The 19,679-nt window shown below is 37.4% G+C and overlaps 2 protein-coding genes across 6 annotated transcripts; one reads left to right on the forward strand and one right to left on the reverse strand.

The window, feature by feature from the left end:
* Positions 1–301: 301 nt before the first annotated feature.
* On the reverse strand, positions 302–7,186 carry LOC113506887 (peptidyl-prolyl cis-trans isomerase G-like). 5 transcript variants are annotated; one of them, XM_026889719.1, is made up of 15 exons: positions 7,105–7,186; positions 6,857–7,016; positions 6,355–6,444; positions 5,908–6,030; positions 4,781–4,951; positions 4,536–4,666; positions 4,192–4,298; positions 3,884–4,046; positions 3,724–3,812; positions 3,492–3,594; positions 3,238–3,363; positions 3,078–3,155; positions 2,471–2,605; positions 2,161–2,282; positions 302–1,974 (listed from the first exon to the last, which is right to left on the reverse strand). In XM_026889719.1, exons 2-15 carry the CDS (start codon positions 6,869–6,871, stop codon positions 611–613), a joined length of 2,817 nt encoding a protein of 938 aa, XP_026745520.1. In that variant the 5' UTR covers positions 6,872–7,016; positions 7,105–7,186; the 3' UTR covers positions 302–610. The 5 variants fall into 5 exon arrangements, with proteins under 5 accessions (XP_026745520.1, XP_026745522.1, XP_026745523.1 ...); XM_026889721.1 differs by lacking the exon at positions 7,105–7,186 and having other exon boundaries at positions 6,857–7,094; XM_026889722.1 differs by lacking the exons at positions 6,355–6,444; positions 6,857–7,016; positions 7,105–7,186 and adding exons at positions 5,215–5,392; positions 5,598–5,690 and having other exon boundaries at positions 5,908–5,999.
* A 1,053-nt stretch (positions 7,187–8,239) lies between these two features.
* LOC113506886 (phosphoribosylformylglycinamidine synthase-like) lies at positions 8,240–19,449 on the forward strand. The gene is given in 27 exon segments (XM_026889718.1): positions 8,240–8,440; positions 9,076–9,481; positions 9,567–9,880; positions 9,958–10,094; positions 10,173–10,285; positions 10,563–10,816; positions 10,906–11,037; positions 11,117–11,245; positions 11,760–11,888; positions 12,005–12,079; positions 12,163–12,354; positions 12,587–12,760; positions 13,155–13,303; positions 13,437–13,640; positions 13,890–14,085; positions 14,408–14,537; positions 14,619–14,734; positions 14,818–15,086; positions 15,168–15,300; positions 15,384–15,485; positions 17,291–17,437; positions 17,532–17,748; positions 17,884–17,944; positions 17,946–18,017; positions 18,019–18,121; positions 18,598–18,723; positions 18,726–19,449. Coding segments are annotated over 26 exon segments (4,014 nt in total). The 5' UTR covers positions 8,240–8,440; positions 9,076–9,203; the 3' UTR covers positions 18,788–19,449.
* Positions 19,450–19,679: the final 230 nt, after the last annotated feature.

Consider the following 19,679-nt stretch of genomic DNA (forward strand, 5'->3'; position numbering starts at 1 on the left):
TATCCTTTTCCTAGAAATTTTTCCTTTATTTTTATTGTCTTTTTAAGTATTTTTGTTTCCATTGCTTCAATTATAAATTTTGCAAGATCAGATTTTGAATAGAAGGAGGCGACGTAAATTATAATTGATCTTGAAAAATTCAGAAGGAATGGAAACGAAAAGATTTAAAAAGACAATAAAAAGAAAAAAGAAAGGAAATTTTTTTAGATTAAAATAAACCAATTAATTTTTTTTTATTTGTAACTAATTATAAGGAACAACTTTTAATGTTTGTTAATAATTTAATAAATAAAAAGATACAATTTTGTACACGTTTTTTATTTCTAATCCAGCATTAAAGATTTTTCAACAATCAAAAATAAACATCCTGTATCACCGGTCTATGTTATGGCGCGAAATTTAAAATGCTTACACACACATACAAAGGAACGCTCGCCGCTTCCTCGCGCCATTTCATTTCGGCCGTGCATACGACGGTAATTATTACGAGCGTGGGTCAATCACACGAAAGGTTAAAATCGTAACGTACCATAAAATAAGACAAATATTCTAAGCCACTGAACCTCTCTGAATTCAGTTTTGTGAGCGCGGTGGTATAAAAGATTTTGGGCTAGTCAGACCCAGATGCACTAGTTTGTTTTTTCATTGATTTCAATGCTCTTTCGCGAAGCTTCTTTTCCAAATCTTCGTTATTCACTTTTCCCTCTTCCTCCTCCTCGGCTTCTTCACTGTCAGAAGAGTCATCCTTCTTTTTAGAAGCTTTCTTATGCTTTTTATGTTTCTTATGCTTTTTCGAGTGCTTCTTGTGTTTTTTAGCTTTTTTAGACTTTTTAGGCTCATCACTGTCAGACTCAGAATCGGACTCGGAAACCTTCTTTCTTGCCTTCTTTTTCGACACCTGGTCACTGTCAGATGAAGATTCCTCTTTCTCACGTTTCTTAGCTTTCTTTTCAGTATCGTCCCGAGACTTGGATTTTACTTCTTCGTGCTTTGTTTTTATTACTTTCTCCTCAGCTTTCCTGCTCTTTGTTCCGTCTGGTGAAGTAGCACGCTCTTTAGCGGGTTCAGTTTTCTTGGATCGTTTTGTTTCCTTCTCCGAACTGGAGGAGTCTCGTTTTACAGCTTTTTTCTTGGTTGACTTTTCGTCACTTTCAGATGTGTCATCGTGAGAGTCATCAGTGTTTTCAATTTTCTTGGATTTTTGTTTACTTTCACTTTTTTCCGACCTTGAATGGTCAATACTGGTATCTTTGTTACGCTTCTTTGATTTCTTGTCTACATCAGATTCCTCTGGAATGTTCTTTTGTTTCGATTTGGAACTCTTGTGCTTAACTTCTTCTTCTGAACTCGATTCAGAACTAGATGAACGCGCTCTCTTCTTGCGAGATTTCTTTGCTAATTTCTTTTTAGCATTCTTTTTATTTTTCTTCTTCCGGTCATCTTCAGAATCACTTGAAGAGCTATCTTCTGAATCACTCTCACTTGAAGAACTTTCTTTCTTCGGCTTTTTGGATTTTTTTGATGTTGCCTTATCTTTGCGTTTTACCTTTGCCTTGGTCTTAGCTTTCAACACTTCTTCGCTGCTCTCACTCTCTGACTCAGATTGTTGAGTTTTGCGTTTACCTTTCTTCACATCCCTTGGCTTAGCTTCTTCTTCATTTTGCTCTTTGACTGATACATCATCACCGGATCTGTCAGATTTTTTGTGTTCAATTTCATGTTTGCGCAAGAACGGCGATGGAGTACGGGATAAACTCTTAGAAAATTCTCGTAATGTAGGAATTGCAATGATATCTTCCTTCTCTTCGTCGTCGGATGACTGAACGGGTTTGGGTTGTTCATCGTTTTGCGGAACTGGCTTTTCATTAACTACGGATGATTCTCTACTCGAACTTGATACTGCTCGTTCTTTCGACTGCTCTCGTAACAAAGACACTCGCTCAGAAGACTTCTTATGCAGCTTGTCTAGATTTTCTATAAGACATAAAATTGTGTTTAGCCAAGAAATAAAGATAATACCAAGTGGTCCTTACACCACTTACAATATTGGATAAATTTCTTGAAATTGATAATTATGGGCGGAAGACTATAAAAAATGAAGTACAATGAAAACTTCATTACAATCAGATAATTACTATTTAAGATAAAAATTTGACTTACCTTTACGGGGAATGGAGACGGATTTTTCTAGCCGTTCTTTAATAATGTCACTAGATCTCCTGTCTCGTGATTTTCTATCCCGCGATCTCCTATCCTTAGTGCGATCTTTGGATCTCCTCTCCCTATAATTAAAACATCCAAGTCTTATAATTATCACTCATACTATTTCAAATGCAACGTGATTGACATACAAGAAAGTGTCATTCAATCGCAGGGCCGAACCGCGAACATTTTATAGCATGTATAATTGATTTAGAACAGTTCAGTTCAATTAAAAATTCTGTATCATAATCTCATCTCTGAATTTTACCTAGATCTATCTCTAGAGCGCCTATCCCTGGATCGTCGGTCCCTAGAGCGACGATCCCGCGAGCCACGACCAGAGCGGCGACGAGACCGGGACGCGGTTCGCCTGCGAGACCTCGAACGGCGACGATCACGAGACCTTACAAAATAAAATAAAAACTTAAATAATGAAGATACAAAAAATTCCATACGTATACACCGTGATTTTTTAGTCGTCTTACAAAAGCAGCCCAGTTCATGTATCCAATGACTAGAACACGTTCATGATAAAAAAATAGGTATTTACGAGATTTGAAAAAAAATTAAATGCAACATTTATTCAATATTATGATGCAATTCGTAGTTTTTTAGAAACAGCTTTGTTGAGAGCGCGTTTCTAACCTTGTAACAATGGTGAAGGGCGCGGGCGGCGGCGTTTTTATCATTTTTAAGAGTATATTTCAGATTTCTCTTGTTTAATTTTCTTCGTACTTATTATCTTAGTTGATGATAAAAAAATAATAATAATCGCGCCTAGGGGTATTTTACGTCGGATACATGAACTGGGCTGCTTTTGTAAGATAACTAAAAAATCACCGTGTATATAAATAATTAATTTCAAGTTATTTCACCTTTCCCGTGTTTGACGTCGTCTTGAACGTGACCGAGACCGTCTACGTCTCTCAAGTGAACGACGACGTTCTCGAGACCTACATTAAGAAAAAAAACAATACAATAACCAAATTTTATCAGAATGTTACAGGTATTTAAAACAAATGTAAATGCAATAACCTCTCTCTTCTTTCTCGTTCACGTCGTCTACGTTCCCTCTCACGTTCCCTCTCCCTTTCACGTTCACGCTCCCTATCGCGTCGTTCTATAGACCGACGGCGGCTGCTGCGACGACGTGACTTACTCCTGCAATAGGAATAGTTGGACGGCTCGATTACCCATTTTTTTTTTAAAGTTCCGATTCTTGTCATCAGAACTAATACTTATTGGGTAGGCTTACTATGTAACATGTTTTAAAAAATATTTCGTCTTACCTTTCTCGGCGTGAGCTACGTCTGGGACTAACGCTCGTAGACGAATCTCTGTTGGAACGATACTGGCGCTTCTTGTGTGATGATCTCTTCTTAGCACTACCGCCTACAACATTAACAATTCCAGTAAATAAAATAGGTAAATACTATAGAACAGTTATTCATCTTAATTGTGTGGATCAACGTCAACGAGGTTCAAAAGTGCCATATACTGGTTTAACTGTATTGAACTTACGTGATGATGCAGATGAAGAACGTCTTTCGCTAGACGAGCGTCTAGCTTTCTCAACTGGTTTTTCTTCAGTGGGTTTATCACCATTTGGCCTAAAAAAAGTATTGCGGTTTAAAAAAAACACCTTTTTGCATTATGAATTATAACAAAGATGGAGACATACTTTTCAGGTGAAGCAGACCGAGACTTATGCCCTTCATCTTCAGTTTTATCCTCCTTGAGGACATTCTCTTTGCTTTCGTCCTTAGAAGTATCATTTGAAGTATTGTGGTTGACTTCTTCTTTAACTTCATTATCTTCTTTCTTCTCAGGAGATTTCCCATTTTCTAATTGCAATTAAAAGTGACTTATTTAGAAACATTGACATTATAAAAGAGAATATATGAAAATACTACATATAAACATATGGAATGAAAAGGTACAATTTAACTGAAGAATTTGGAGGAATATGATCAAAATATTTTTTATCACCTTTAGGTTCAGCTGCCTTTACGTCTTCCACATGCGAAGACTTCGACTGGCTGCTCCTGTCCCGACTGCGCCTCCGCGACCGCCGCGGGCTGCCTCCGTTACGGTGTCTAGTGATACAACAACCCATTATTGAATTACTCTAAGAATTAGTTTAAACTAGAGTGGAAAGGCACAGTGAGCGTGCACACACGCGTCACATCAAAATATATGTGAGCCGCAGGACATTGTTAACTGTATTTTGACAATTGTGCCATTTCACCATTCAGATACCTCAGAAGGTGACTAAAGAATTTGTTTTTAACAGATAACAAATGTATTTTGTTTGTGTATATGAAAATGCTCACTTCCTGTCAGAAGAGCGATCTCGTGTCCTGGACCGCGAGCGCCGCCGCTCCCGCGAACGTCGCCGGGAACGCGACCGTGACCGCGACCTGCGACGATCCTTCTCCTTCTCCTTGTCCTTTTGCTGTTCCTCCTGTTGCAATGAATGAAATAACATGCTCAATTTGTATTTTGTGAATAATGAATGAATATTAAAAAATTACTTGACGTTATAAAATTGTTAATGAGTATTGCAAATGTATTTTACCATTCTTTTCTTGATCTCCTCTTTCTTCTGTTGGGTGAATGTCTCTGGAATCCCATTCTCGCTGGATTGAGCACTCAGCAACAGCTCCCACAGCTCGCCCATGAATAGTCGAGCATTTTTGCCATTCAAGAACCCAGTTAAGTTGATCTGCATTTTCTTTGGACAAGGGAACTAGGAGTCGAGGAAACGGGATCGGGAAAGAAAAGATCATATATTATTAATCCTCATCAAATTCGTTATTTTACACCCTAACTATTTGCCCATCTAGATATCTCCTTGCATTAATTTTATTCCTCTTAATCTTTCAGCAGATGTACAAAGTTTTAAGGAAAATAAAAATAGTTGAAAAGCCGCTGAGAGCGCGAACATAATAAAAGCACGAATAAAATAATCAGCACGGAATTGACTCGGGTAAGGAAGCTAGTGCTATGTACATGATATGTTAAAGTTTCATTAGTGCTGGAGCGGGAACAGCAACGACGCCGCGACGGCAGCGAGAAGACGCAGCGCAGCTCGCTGACTGCTACGGAGCTCAGCTAACGTACGCTACGGCGAACGGGGCCCGCCGCTCCACCACGCAGCGCGGTGGAGTTTCTTCTCTCTTTCTTGCATCTGTAAGGGTTTTGCGAACACAACCACATTATGCTGAACGCAAGGCCTAAAAACGGGACTTCCATACCTCGAGTCAAGTCAATCTCTGAACGGCTTTAACAAATCTCTTTCCAAATACATTTTAACATTTATCAGTCGCAAAATAGGGAACTCCACTGCATTTCGAGAGTTAGCATGGTTAAGTATTTAATTTCCCCGTAAATACCGATTGAGTATGCTAAGGGCCTCCGAAAGAGCGGAGCCGGCGGGCGGCGGCGGGGAGCTGGCGGCAGCGGGCTGAGGCGGCTTCGACGGCGCACTAACCGGTGTGGACCATAAAAATATCCATACGCAATCAATATACATTTGACATCATACTTCAATTGCAGTTTCTTTTAAACAGTGTTAGATTATATAAACTGTTTTTACTACTTTTTGAGCAATATAATCTAAAGTCTAACTGAAAAGAAACTGCAATGATTACATTTTGCTATTAATATAAATATTGAATGAAGTAGTGAAAGACTGGCACTCACCTTTTCCTCAAGCTGGTTGTTAACATAGTCAATGACTACATCATCTTCCATCTTGAGAATTTCTGTTATCTTCTGAGTTATCCATGGCTTCAGCACATCCAACTTCACCTTGGACATGTCCACCTAAATGTATAACTTAAATTGAAAATCCATACAGATAATTACAAGAACGTAACTTTTATAATGACTACATAAACAGGTTTCTTATTTGTTAGTAATTGTTTATTGAAAATAAAAACAAATTTATTGCTGAGAATGAAAGATTATTTTATCTTCTCTATAAATTCTCACCTATAAATTCCAAAATTCAGGAGATGCCCGTAAATAAAGAACAATATGTGAGTCTGGGAGTTGGTTTAAGTTGTCTATTAAATGTATGCGTGGAACACGTTTATTAAGCATAATAAAAAAACATGCAAATTCAATAGTATTTTTTGGAAACCATACCTGCTGAGTTAAACAATCACCAAACTTCATCTGCTTCATCAGCTTCTTCTCCTTGTCGCTGAAGCGGGTGTCCTGCTCCGTGCTTGTCCCCTGAAAACATAAGCATTCAATTATTTGTGTAACAGGCTAACGAAATGGGTATAACCTCATTATGCGGATTGCTGACCCTGTCATATACAACAAATGCTGTATCATACGGTATATTGCGAAATATTAAGCATAACCCCAAAACCGCGGAAAATACTATGACCGTAAACACGAACAAAATTGACAGAGTACGTAAATAAAAACATCATAGATGGAACGGATTTATAATTTTATGAAACCTAACCACGGGTCTCATAATAATTTTAATCTATATTATGGAATTACGATCTAAAACACGCTACATTACTTGATTTCATTTATTTTTCGAAAGATATGAGACACTGCAAACAACAATGGCCATTATGATATAGAATTATTTACATCAAACAACAAAATAAGAGTAATGCTAACTTACCGTATACATCATCATTTTTTAGTTTAAAGAATAAAATCAATAATTCACACGATGGGGCCTAGGGTGAAGTTCCCCAAAGGTGTGAGGACGCCAAAGCCGCCCTCAAGAAAACTGCTACTACAGGATACTACAAATCTCCAAAAATCTGACGTGTTATTTTCTGCAAGTAATTGAAATTATTGTAAGCAAATTATTCGTACTATTTCACTGATTTACAACAAATTGCAAAGCGTAAAAATGTGACCAACCGCCATATTGGAGGAGACAGAGAGAATAATAATAGATAAAGAGAATAGAGGAGGCGGGGATGAGTTTTGTTCATTTAAAATGGCCGATGGCGGCATATCGCGTTGTTTGCAAACACCACAGACTACGCTGACTTTTAAATAAATACTAAAATAGTATTAAAATATAAAAAAAGTGTACATCAAATATTAATTCTAGTATCGATTTCTTTGTATCAATTAAATTCATCATATTTTCTGCTATAGTGCAACTTGCCCAAGTTTAATGATGAAAGAGATGAGAGACGAGCCTGATAAGAACTACTTATAATTTATAGATCCTTAATTTCCATTGTTAATGTATGTTACAATGATGACTTTAAACGAAGTTATTATTACTTTTAAATGGTCCAGCAAAAATTATCATTATACCTATGTCAGTTTAAATTACCGCTTACGCTATTTATAAAGCAGTCGTATAATTTATACTGAGCGTTAATGGGTTGTTTCGGGGCATTTTTTCTGTTTTTGTTAGTTACTTTAGTTAGTTGCTTAATTTTATCCAATTATATTCAAATCAAAATTATTCCGAAATTGCCCTAATTTTTTTAAAGTCATCTCAAGTGCCACTGCCAGAACTAATCCTGTCTGTCCATAGACTAGCCCATGACCACGGGCGATTTGATCGTGTATGAGGCTTAATTATTTTGATGAATTGATCTCTTTAGTACATTTTTAAGACAAGATTTAATTTTCAAGTAGCTAGCTGGGTTTGCAGAAGATTCCAATAAAAAACTTTGCACGTGATGATGGTATGAGACCGGCGCGCGACGTGTGTTTTTTTATTGTTCCCCCTGTTCAGCCATTAGTGGGATACTTTTCCACAGTTTCATCTTTATTACTTCTCGCAAATATAGCTATCCCAAATAGCTCGCAAATTTAGGGCTGAGTGGGTCGAGAGCCAAAACTCGTTAGAAAATATGCTGACCCCATAAAAGTATGGGATATCTTAAAAAAAATATGAAGTTTGTCGAATTACGTAGCTTTAGAAAAAATAATAAATTTAACACACTGATAAACTGTAAGCAGCTTGTCATTTGACCACTTCAGTTGCTGTCATTCATCGTCAAACTATAGTCGTACTTGCCTCATTGGTTTGCCTGCTGATAGTGCTGACACGTGACAGACGTCAGAATTCAATCAATTCAACTAATCAATCCAATGTGCGCCCACAACACATCAGACAGCGGCTGTAGGGTATCGTCGTATATATTAATATTTAATTCACTAATTAAATATTTGTCGATACACTTCTTGTTTCAGTTAAAATTGTAGTATACGAATGATGATTATTAAAAATGTACGTATCAAACTTACGAGAGTTCGTGCTTCTTACTTATGGTTTTAATTTTACTTAAAAACAGTAGAATACTTGCACATTTAAACATATATCAATAAAATGTAATAGTAACATAGGTAACCTGTGAGAGTGTAATAAGCACATGGCATTGTTTGAAAATTCAATAAGCTTCAATCAGGCTTCTATCCATAATAATATTGATAAAAATCCATCCATAAAAATTTCAATACCTTAATACATCAGCTTAATGAAAAAAAAAAACAAATTTGAATAATATTTTTTTCTAGTTCATTTTATTCCATGTCTAAAATAAAAATGAACTAGAAAAATACAACAACACTACAGTACCTGTAATGTATAATATGGTGGTGGTCATAGGTAGTCATGACTTGCTTTTATTATTTAAAATATTTTAATGTTGGCAAAATATCTACCTTCTTTAACAATAGTAAAAACTACCTACTACTTCTCAAACTACCTAACTTGTCATGAATTGTTAACTATATACCTACAGGTAAATTTTCCCTGACACAATAGTTGTTATTGAGCTCCTAAAACTACTGTGTAAATGTAAATTGAGGGTACTTAATAATGGAATTGCATAAGCTAAAGTTGTTTGTCTTTATTTGTTACAGATAACATTCTGTAATTGATAACAATTGAACTTTGACATTGATGTAAGATATTTACAATCAACGTCTATGAACTTCATTCTACAATCATTCCAAATTTAGACTGTGATCAGTTAGTACACGAGTTCAGGATGTGCATATTAAGGTTTTTCTCATCTGAAGCATTTAGTGCACATAAGACCAAGGAGATCCTTGAGAAATTAAAACTTGTTGATTCGGATGTAGCAGAACTTTCTACAGAACTCTGTTACCATGTGGAGTTGTGTGAAGGATGTGACTATCTCAACATCAATCAAATTAAGGTTCTCAAGTGGCTGCTCAGCTCACCTTTGCAGCCTCAAGCCTTAAAAAATGAAACTATTTACAAGAATGTAAAGGAAAATCAAGCTATCATTGAAATTGGGCCAAGGTATGTATTTATTTTACATTCTATTATTTATTAGTGATTTAATTGTGCACTAAGTATAATTATAATCATTATTTAAACATTACAGATTCAACTTTTCAACAGCTGACTCTAGTAATTCTGTCCAAATATGTGAAAGTGTGGGGCTGCGAGATGTTACTCGCTTAGAGGTGTCCACAAGATATCTCATTACCTTTAACAGAGCAAAAAATGTATCAGAGAAGTTATTTGAGTCCTTGGCAGCACCACTGCATGATAGAATGACCCAGTGTATCTATACAAAGGATAATCTGCCTAGGTCAAGTTTTAATGAAGGTTTGCCTAAAGATCTTGAGCCATGGTATGTAGTGCCACTACAAAAAGAAGGCAGACCAGCTATGGAGAAAGTCAATACAAAGTTAGGTCAGTGTTTTTTATACAATTGTGTATCTAATTGTTAGGGACAAGTTTGTAATATTTTTTTGTTTTTACCATTTTAGGGTTAGCTTTTGATTCTTGGGACATTGACTTTTATATGGACCTGTTTGTGAATAAATTGAAGCGTGATCCAACTAGTGTTGAGTTATTTGACCTTGCTCAGAGTAATAGTGAACATTCGCGCCATTGGTTCTTCAAGGTAAATAATTGTATTTAAGTCTCTTATCATTGTAAATACTTTTATATTACGGTCGTATAACATTCTTAAATGTTACAGGGAAAATTAATATTAGATGGAGAAGAGATAGATGAATCGCTTATTGATATGGTTGCATCCACTCAAGCAACTTCCAATGATAATAATGTTATTAAGTTTGGAGATAACAGCAGGTGCGTATAAATTCTAATATGTATGTATACGAAGAACAGTTGACAACAAGAGACTTATAATGCAGTCTCCTTTTCTATATGCCAGTTATTTTCAGTAACACGGAAGAATTGGTGTTTATGTTTAAAGCATTCTATGTCAAGTCTATTTTGTTACCTTATACCACAATAACTACTCTTTGAAATTGGCCTGGAACAGTGTGAAAATTGTGTTAACTGACATTTGACAAATACAATAATGAGGGGTTAACAAATGACTTATAAGCATTTTTGATTGCAGTGCCATCAAAGGCTTCAAACATACCAAATTACGGCCGACAAATGTTCGGGTGCCATCTCAGGTTGTTGAGGAACAGACTGAGTCGGACATCATATTTACAGCTGAGACACATAACATGCCAACAGCTGTTGCCCCATTCAGTGGAGCAACTACTGGTACTGGAGGTCGTATTAGAGACGTTCAGGGTGTAGGCCGTGGTGGGCACACCGTAGCTGGCACAGCTGGGTACAGTGTTGGCAATTTGCATGTTCCCGGTAAGTAAAGAGTAGATTAAAGCATAAATTCAAATATGTATAAGTAAAGGTATTATAGTTTGTCATGAAATCAAATTTGTGCATTGTAGGATATGAAATGCCTTGGGAGGACAAGGACTGGGAATACCCTAGCAATTTCGCAAGTCCCCTGCAAATTATCATAGAAGCCAGTAATGGTGCCTCGGATTATGGTAACAAGTTTGGAGAACCACTGATTACAGGTAATATAAATAATCATCTTTTGCACTCAATAAGGGATATTGTTAATAGTTTGCTAATTTGTTTATGTCAACATTTTAGGTTTTGTTCAATCTTACGGTTTGAAGAATGGCGACAATGTAAGGGAGGAATTTGTTAAGCCTATTATGTTTAGTGGTGGTATTGGATACATGCCTCACAATATGATTAAGAAGAATAATCCAGAGGAAGGTACGATGGTTTAAATTTTTTTATTTTTATAGTGATAGTTGACAAGGTAGTTTGCTTAAAATCAATGATAATTAATGGACAATCCATTCAAAAATCTTTTTGTATATTCACCTAGTTCTGAATTGATAGGCCGATAGGAATAAAATAATTCGAGATCTTTTGCATCTAGTTTAAATGTGGTCTATATAATTTAAAATACCATTCATATTGCTAAATACGTATCAGTAACGATTACGACGACGGGGTCACTGCCATTATCGGTAGGAGGTCCGATTGTATAAGCAACATTAAGATAAAGAAAGCTACATAACATATGTTTCTTATTAAAGCAAAAGTCGTTTTAAAAGTATTTTTGTACCTTTTGCCTGATCTATTTTAAGAATAACAGACTTAATGAAACTTCCCTTATACAATTTTTTTACTATTATTTATTATTCTGTTAGATGTAACATTCTAGGTTATAGCGAAATATGTAATAGTAAAAAATCAAAGTGATGTTAATATAATTTTGCAGGAATGATGTTGGTGAAGATAGGAGGGCCAGTCTACCGTATTGGTGTGGGTGGCGGCGCTGCGTCATCCGTTGCCGTGCAGGGTGGAGACTCAAGAGACCACGCACTAGATTTTGGAGCTGTTCAGAGAGGTATAACATCTCAGATGAGGAAATTTCATTGAAAAATTGTTAATGTTAATCTATTGGTCTTAATCTATAGCTAAGTGCATTCAACAGTGTCATATAGCTTTTTGAAATATCCACAGGTGATGCAGAAATGGGCAATCGTCTGAATAGGGTAGTTAGAGGATGTTTGGAGGCGGATATTAATCCTGTCGAATGTAAGTACTGGATGAAAGCCTAAAATTTGTTGGCAGTTATAGAGCCATTCTCATTAATAAATACGTCACATATTCATTTATAGCTATACACGACCAAGGAGCGGGTGGCAACGGTAACGTTCTTAAAGAGTTGGTAGAACCAAAAGGTGCAGTTGTATACACGAAGGAGTTCCAACTAGGTGACCCAACTATCACCACGCTTGAACTATGGGGAGCTGAGTATCAGGAAAATGACGCTTTGCTTTGTTCAAAGAAAAACAGGCCTACTCTTGAAGGTGTGTAAAAATGTTTTCTTAGCGTATGTTTCTATTGTTTCAAAACGTCATAAATATTCCAATTGATTGATGTCTAACAAGACTTTATTTGCCAATAATTTATTTCAGCGCGCTAGGCTATTAATTTTTATGTCTTTTCAATTTATGTACAAAACATTTAATTAACAATGACTAAGATATAACGGGCCGGTTATTACCTCATCGTTATCATTAATATGATCTTTACTTTCAGATATTTGTCGTCGTGAAAGATGCCCCGTATCGTTCGTAGGGGAAGTTACGGGAGACGGTTACATGAGTCTTGTAGAAGATTCATACTCTGAGAAATACTTGGACAGGACCGAAAGATTGCGTGAGGCTAACAAGTCAAAGTTGCCCTATGATCTACATCTGGAAGCAGTATTAGGTATGTCATCATTGATGTTGTTTTTGTTATTTACCACAACTATACCGTGTGACGAATGACGTTCGCGATAGTTACTTATTTTGCGTCACAGATCGTAAAACGAAACAATTCCATACGATAACAGTGTGGTTTGATAATCTAAAAATACGCTTTGCTTAATTATGAATAATTGTACATAATTATTATTGGCCATGTAAGTATGTATTGTGTACTATGTATTAAGATTGTACGTATTGTATACGAATGCAATCATAAAGTCGTAACGATACGACTGTTTGCTTATATTTTAACAATGGATTGTATGCCTGCCTTACCTGATCAATTGGACTCCTTTGTACCTAATTCCATTAGGTTTTCTGTTTTCATCGTCTGAAATAATGTTTTTATTCCATAGGTAACATGCCAAGGAAAACATTTGATTTAGTAACGGAGAAGAGAACCAAACTGCCGCTGACGTTGCCAGAAAACATTACTGTTCATGATGCTCTTGACAGGGTACTGAGACTAGTAAATGTTGCCAGCAAAAGATATTTGACCAACAAAGTAAGTAATTTACTTCAGATCCATGCATACCAAAAAGGTTATTTTATAATAACCTATGTTACGCCAGATTCCTTTCTTTCTTCTCCATTTTTGTCTCTTTTCGTCCTATATAAATCAATTTTCATAATTACAGGTAGACCGTTGCGTTACTGGGTTAGTAGCTCAGCAGCAGTGTGTGGGTCCACTGCATACGCCCCTTGCGGACTGCGCCATTATAGCTCTGTCTTATTACGACCTTGTTGGTTCAGCTACTTCCATCGGTACTCAGAATATCAAGGGGTTGTTGGACCCTGCAGCAGGAGCTCGTATGTCTCTTGGCGAAGCTTTGACAAACTTGGTAAGGACATGTTACAATTTTTTGGGATTTTTTAGTTACCCAGACCCTGATCACCAGCACCACAGTAATACACAACACTTGTTCAATCTTGGTGTGACTTCGAGTAACGACGAAAGCGAAATTCACAGTGCCTCGTCGATTTCGCTCTTTGCACTATACTATGCACTCCCCTTATATTCACGCACTGTGAAATGACGGTCACGGAAAAAATAGTCATATCTAATAATATGTTATTTGATGATGCCCTAGGTGTTTGCCGGCATCAGCTCGCTGGAGGACGTGAAGTGCTCGGGCAACTGGATGTGGGCGGGCAAGACGGGCGCGGAGGGCGGCGCGCTGCTGGCGGCGTGTCGCGGCGTCACGCGCGCCATGGCCGCGCTCGGCGTCGCCGTGGACGGCGGGAAGGACTCGCTCTCCATGTGCGCGCATGTGGCCGGCCAGAAAGGTAGCCAACACACTAGCTAGCACTGCCATGATTTCCACTATCAAAGATATTTGCAAGTGAGCCCGTACTATATATTCAGCGTCATAAATCCTTGAATGCTAACAAATGTACGCGTCGTTTAAAGGCAGCTTAATGCTGTAGGTTTTGAGTTTTGGAATAAAATAACTTATGGAGGTATCTATTTGGTGTATCCAAGTGTTTGAAGCCTGTAACAATACCAAAATACCATTTCAAGAAAATTCCATTAGGGTAAACTAGTAAGATAGGTAGGTGCCACATGAATCGTTTCTAAATACTCATATAACATATTTTGTTGTCACAGTTAAATCACCTGGGACTTTGGTCGTGTCAACCTATGCTCCATGCCCTGACATAAGAGTGAAAATTGAACCAGCTTTAGTAGAAGAAGGCTCAGCTCTCGTTTATGTTCCAGTGAGCTCTGGCAAATACAGGTTAGTAATATCATAGTTGAGGTTTTATTTAGTTTATATTAAATTAGTAGCAACGCCTTACATTTCATTATTTTGCCATAGACTCGGTGGATCTGCGTTGGCGCAGTGTTACAAACAACTCGGAGACAACCCACCAGATCTCGATGATCCAACTGTATTGAAATCTATGTTCAAAGTTACACAGAAATTGTTAAAGGGTATGTACTGACAAAAAATTCTCATACCATTTATTTCCATACCTGAGAATAAATATCATATAACTAAACTCATGCTATTACAGAGGGCAAGTTACTGTCTGGACATGACGTCAGCGAGGGAGGTTTTGTGACAACAGCTCTAGAGATGGGAATCGGTGGTATTCGCGGTTTGAATATCGATTTGCAAGTGGAATCCAATGTGTCAGCAATTCAAGCATTGTTTAACGAGGAACTAGGAATCATAGTTGAAGTGTCCCGCAACAACCTATCGAGTGTTCTGAGTGAATACAAAAACAATGGAGTTGATGCTAAACAAGTTGGTACTACCGGAAAGTACGGAATGAACTCTGAGGTCAGTATCATAATACCGAAAAATAAAATAAATATAAAAGATATAAGGATATAAATAGCTTATCTTAAATAATGATTCTAGGTAACAATCAAAGTCAACGGTGAAAAGGTTCTTAACACGAAATTGGTGGATGTGTTTAGAATGTGGGAAGAAACCAGCTACCGTCTAGAATGCTTGCAAGCTAACTCAGGATGTGTTACCCAAGAATGGAAAGGTAAAATAATAACGATATTTGTTTGAAAATGTTTTTGTATTTTAGATAAAGCTATTGTTATTAACATTCTAACTTTTTTTTAGGACTTGAGAAACGCAAGGGTGTCACTTACAATGTCACTTTCGATCCTTCATCAGCTATTATTAAAACGAAATCAATTAAGGTAGCAGTTCTTCGTGAGGAAGGTAATTACATACAGTACTTATAATTTTATGGTGACCTAATAAATATATTATTATAGCAATGTCGACACTTTAATTGATAGTCATGTTTTGGTATATTTTCTACCAATGTAAACGTTATCTATATCTATACATATAATAAATCTGTAGAAAAGTAATTTTTGTACATTGAAGAAATTTAAAAAAAAAATAGCCAGCGTGTGAAAAGATAAGTAAGAGAACCCATTTCCATCATTTTTGAAATTTTTGTCTGTTTGTCTGTTTATCTGTTTGTTTGTGCGCGCATCACGTAAAATCTACGAATTCAATGCAGACAATGTTTATATACAAAAATTATACGCAACTTGAGGTATAACTTAGTTTTTATTTCATCGAAATCGGTTCACTCTATCAAAAGATATGATTAATTTAGTGAGTTCAAGAAGTAAAATATTACGTTACGCAATTCAGTATAGTACTTGCAACGACATCTTAAGACTAAAAATAGAAACTAATGTTGATAGTTGAAATCCAAATCCGATAGATGGCGTTGTGCAAATGACGTCATTTTCTGAATCGCGGTGTTAAGAGATTCCGCGCGAGAATCACGTGGACCGTGTTTACTTGAAAAATTGGGTTTCGTTTGGTGTCTTAAAAGTTCTGGAGTGTGTCGTAAAAGGTCTTAGGTTGCTTGGAAGATAATCGTTGTTCTAAATTGGTCGAAATATAAGTATTGGCTGTTTGGTTTCGTTTGGTCATTGGTTTGAAGTAGGAAAGTAGTATTTTATTTACTTCGTAGTTTGTATCGAATAGTGCCAATCGTTTTACAGTAACTTAGCCAATTCGTTGAGTCACGACCACGAACAGACGATTCGTTGTCATACTTAAGGCGCGTACGCACGTACGAACACGAACATAGCGAACACAAACACCAGACCCGAACATTTGGTTCGTACGTATGGACGGCATATTCGAACACGAACGCAAACATAGTTCGAGTCGAGTTCGCGAACAACAGTCGTGAACTCTATCTTAGTAGCCATGACGGCGCCGTTGGAAGTGGTCGATTGTGAAGTAGCGGAGAATTTTTTGATGTTCGCAGTGATTCACGAAATGTTGTTTCCTAAAGCGGATCCTAGATGGATCCGCACTGCGATAACGGGCCCGCACCCCGCCCAGATCTAGGTATACGAACAGTTTTGTTGCGTAACATTTATTAAAGCTCTTCGAACACCGTCCATACAGAACACACTACAAGGATCGCCGCGAACATGTTTGACGAACAGAGTGTTCGATGTTCGATAGTGGTACGCACGTGCGAACCAAGTTGTTGCGTATCATGTAACTCAACAAATTTGTTCGTACGTGCATACGCGGCTTTAGACTGTTCGACGCACCGTTCTTTTACGTTTGTAGGCTATTCGGTCATAAGTGTTGTTGGTTTTTTTATTGCTTAAATTTTCCTTGAAAATGTCTCAAAGAAAAAAACTAACCTTTCGCTGCATAGCCGAAATGCGAAAAGGATGAGACTTAGTAGGTCTCAGGAATCGGAAGAAGATCGTGAAGCACGGTTATCTGCTAACCGAGAGCACATCGCTCTTTCACGTGAATCTGAAACGTTCACCGAAAGGGAGTCACGTTTAAGTTCACAAAGAACACGGACCGCAACTTGGTGGTCTCAAGAGAGCATCGAGACGCAAACGACGTTGTTTTGTTCTCAACAACCACGCGAACGAAGTCGCGGGCACAGCTAGTGAATGAAAATAAACGTTATTTTATTTGGTCAAATTAGGTATTTATAACTATCTAATACTTAATTTTTATACCAGGAACGAATGGTGACAGGGAAATGATTGCCTCTCTGATGATGGCCAACTTTGACGTTTTCGACGTGACAATGAGCGACTTGCAAAGCAAGAAGATCACATTGGATGCGTTCCAAGGATTAGTATTCCCCGGCGGTTTCAGTTATGCTGGTAAATTATAAATTTTGTTTTATTTTTATTTGAACGTACTGGAATAGACAAATATGTGTGTGTTTTAATTACCAAAATAACTTTTACTTTACAGATACCCTTGGATCAGCCAAGGGATGGGCAGCCGGCATTTTATTCTCAGATTCTTTAAGCTCCCAGTTCGCCCATTTCAAAAACAGAACTGATACATTTTCATTGGGAGTGTGCAATGGATGTCAACTGATGGGCCTTCTCGGTTGGGTCGATCCAGAAACTACAACGAAAGGCGGCAACAGAACTCAAATCTTTTTGGACCACAATTCTTCGGAAAGGTGAGCAATGCTATTGCAATACGAGGCGACTATTTAGCTCACGGTTGCAAACAATTGGAGCAGTACGTACCGCGTTCTGTTCCGCCATCTTTCTACCTACATGTAAAATATACATGGATAATTTTATTGCTTTAGATTTGAATGCCGCTGGAGTGCAGTCAAAATAACTGAAACGAAATCGGACGTATGGTTCCGCCGGTATGGGCGGCAGTGTGCTCGGAGTGTGGGTGGCTCACGGCGAGGGACGGTTCACGGTGTCCGAGCCCGCGCCTGCTACACAAACTGCAGGACAACGGACAAGTCGCCATGCAGTATGTAGACGATGATGGCGCACCTACTGAACAGTACCCCATGAATCCAAATGGAAGCCCAAGTATGTGGTTGTTTTTTTACTTAAGCATATTTTTACCAAATGAATCAATTAATTTGTCGTAAATTTAGGCTGTGTTGCTTAAATTGTAAAAAACGAGAAATAACACGACATCAGATCTTATTTCAGCCACTAGTTGACCTGGTCTGTCTCATTCTCATTGTAACACAAGCTGCTTGCTGCAGCTCGATGCTGCCACTAGCAGGGCCGGATCTAGGGGCCCTTAGGCAACAAAGGAGTGGGGCCCCCTTGGTTCAAGTTATTTGCATTAAGTGAAAAATTTATCAAGCTTTTTTTTTCGATGACCCCTGGCCCCTGGTCATAGTGGGCCCCTAGGCACTGGCCTAAAGTGCCTTATGGATAATACGGCACTGGCCACTAGTAGTGAACGTGTATATAAGAACTTTCTACGAACTTACTAGGCACTTGGTGTAATAATAAATATTTTATTTGAAATTGATACATATTTGTGTCTGCAGTCGGTATAGCGGGCGTGAGGTCCCCGGACGGGCGCCACGTGGCCATGATGCCGCACCCGGAGCGCTGCGTGTTGCGCTGGCAGTGCAGCGTGGCGGCCGCCGCGCCGCAGGGCGCCGCGACCCCGCCAGCCAGGCGTCCCCGTGGCTGCGCTTGTTCCAGAACGCGTATGCATGGTCATCACAGATATAGATAAGAAAAAATGTTTGGCTAGCTGTGGGTTCTTTAAGGCCAATTGCTTAATCATGTGTCTAAATCTAAATCAGGTGCTGTGATTGGTTGTTTTTCTTGTTACACTGTTACACAACCATCACAAATTTCCATAGACAAAAAAATCTGTCAACAGTTGTTCAGAATCCAGGGGTATAGGTCTTAAGGAGAAGGTATTTTATGTTATCGTTATAAGAATAGTTTGATAAGGAAACAAACATTTTTACTTGAAAAATATTTTTATTTTCTTATGCTCGAATATAGTGAAAAATATTGAGCAAAGCTCACTTTATTTTTAAGTATACATTTACATTATTATTTTTAAGGTAAGTTTGTTTTTGAGCCATAGCTAAGTTATGGCAGCAAAGCATTTAAAGGTATTTTAAAAGTGCTTAGAAAAAGAAACAAAAGAGAAAAGGTCTTCCAGTTTACATTCCATGTCCAAAAGAAATTGTGCCTTATACATGCATTTTGCATATTTATTGTTAAGAATATACCTGTGTTGGTTATTATAAGTTTTATAAAATTAAATATTTTTATATTTTCCTGTAACTTGAGAACAGTTTTATAGTTATGTATACAAGTTGAGGCATGAAACCTGTTTATTACATATTTACTTAATCAAATAAAGAAAGATTAATCTATTGGCTTTTGTTTCATTTATAGAGACTTGAACTCATATTTATATGATTCACATTATACTGGTCAATACTTTCTACTAAATTGATATGGATGGATGTTTCAGCATTTTCTTAGTAGTCAATCAACATATGTATGCGAAGAAAATTAATGAGCAGTTTTACTATAATTATTTAAAAATATTTTTACTAAAAAGTTTTATATTACTTTTATGATTTAACTTACTTTTACTGCT

The sequence above is a fragment of the Trichoplusia ni genome, unplaced genomic scaffold (genome assembly GCF_003590095.1).
Source record: "Trichoplusia ni isolate ovarian cell line Hi5 unplaced genomic scaffold, tn1 tig00000055, whole genome shotgun sequence".
Taxonomy (NCBI): Eukaryota; Metazoa; Arthropoda; class Insecta; order Lepidoptera; family Noctuidae; genus Trichoplusia; species Trichoplusia ni.

Excerpts from the sequence above, each read along its gene's own strand:
- LOC113506887 (XM_026889719.1), bottom strand. Across the intron at positions 6,031-6,354 it reads GTGATTGTTTAACTCAGCAG|GTGGACATGTCCAAGGTGAA; the intron begins GTATGGTTTCCA and ends TTATACATTTAG. Across the intron at positions 1,975-2,160 it reads CGTCTCCATTCCCCGTAAAG|AAAATCTAGACAAGCTGCAT; the intron begins GTAAGTCAAATT and ends TATGTCTTATAG.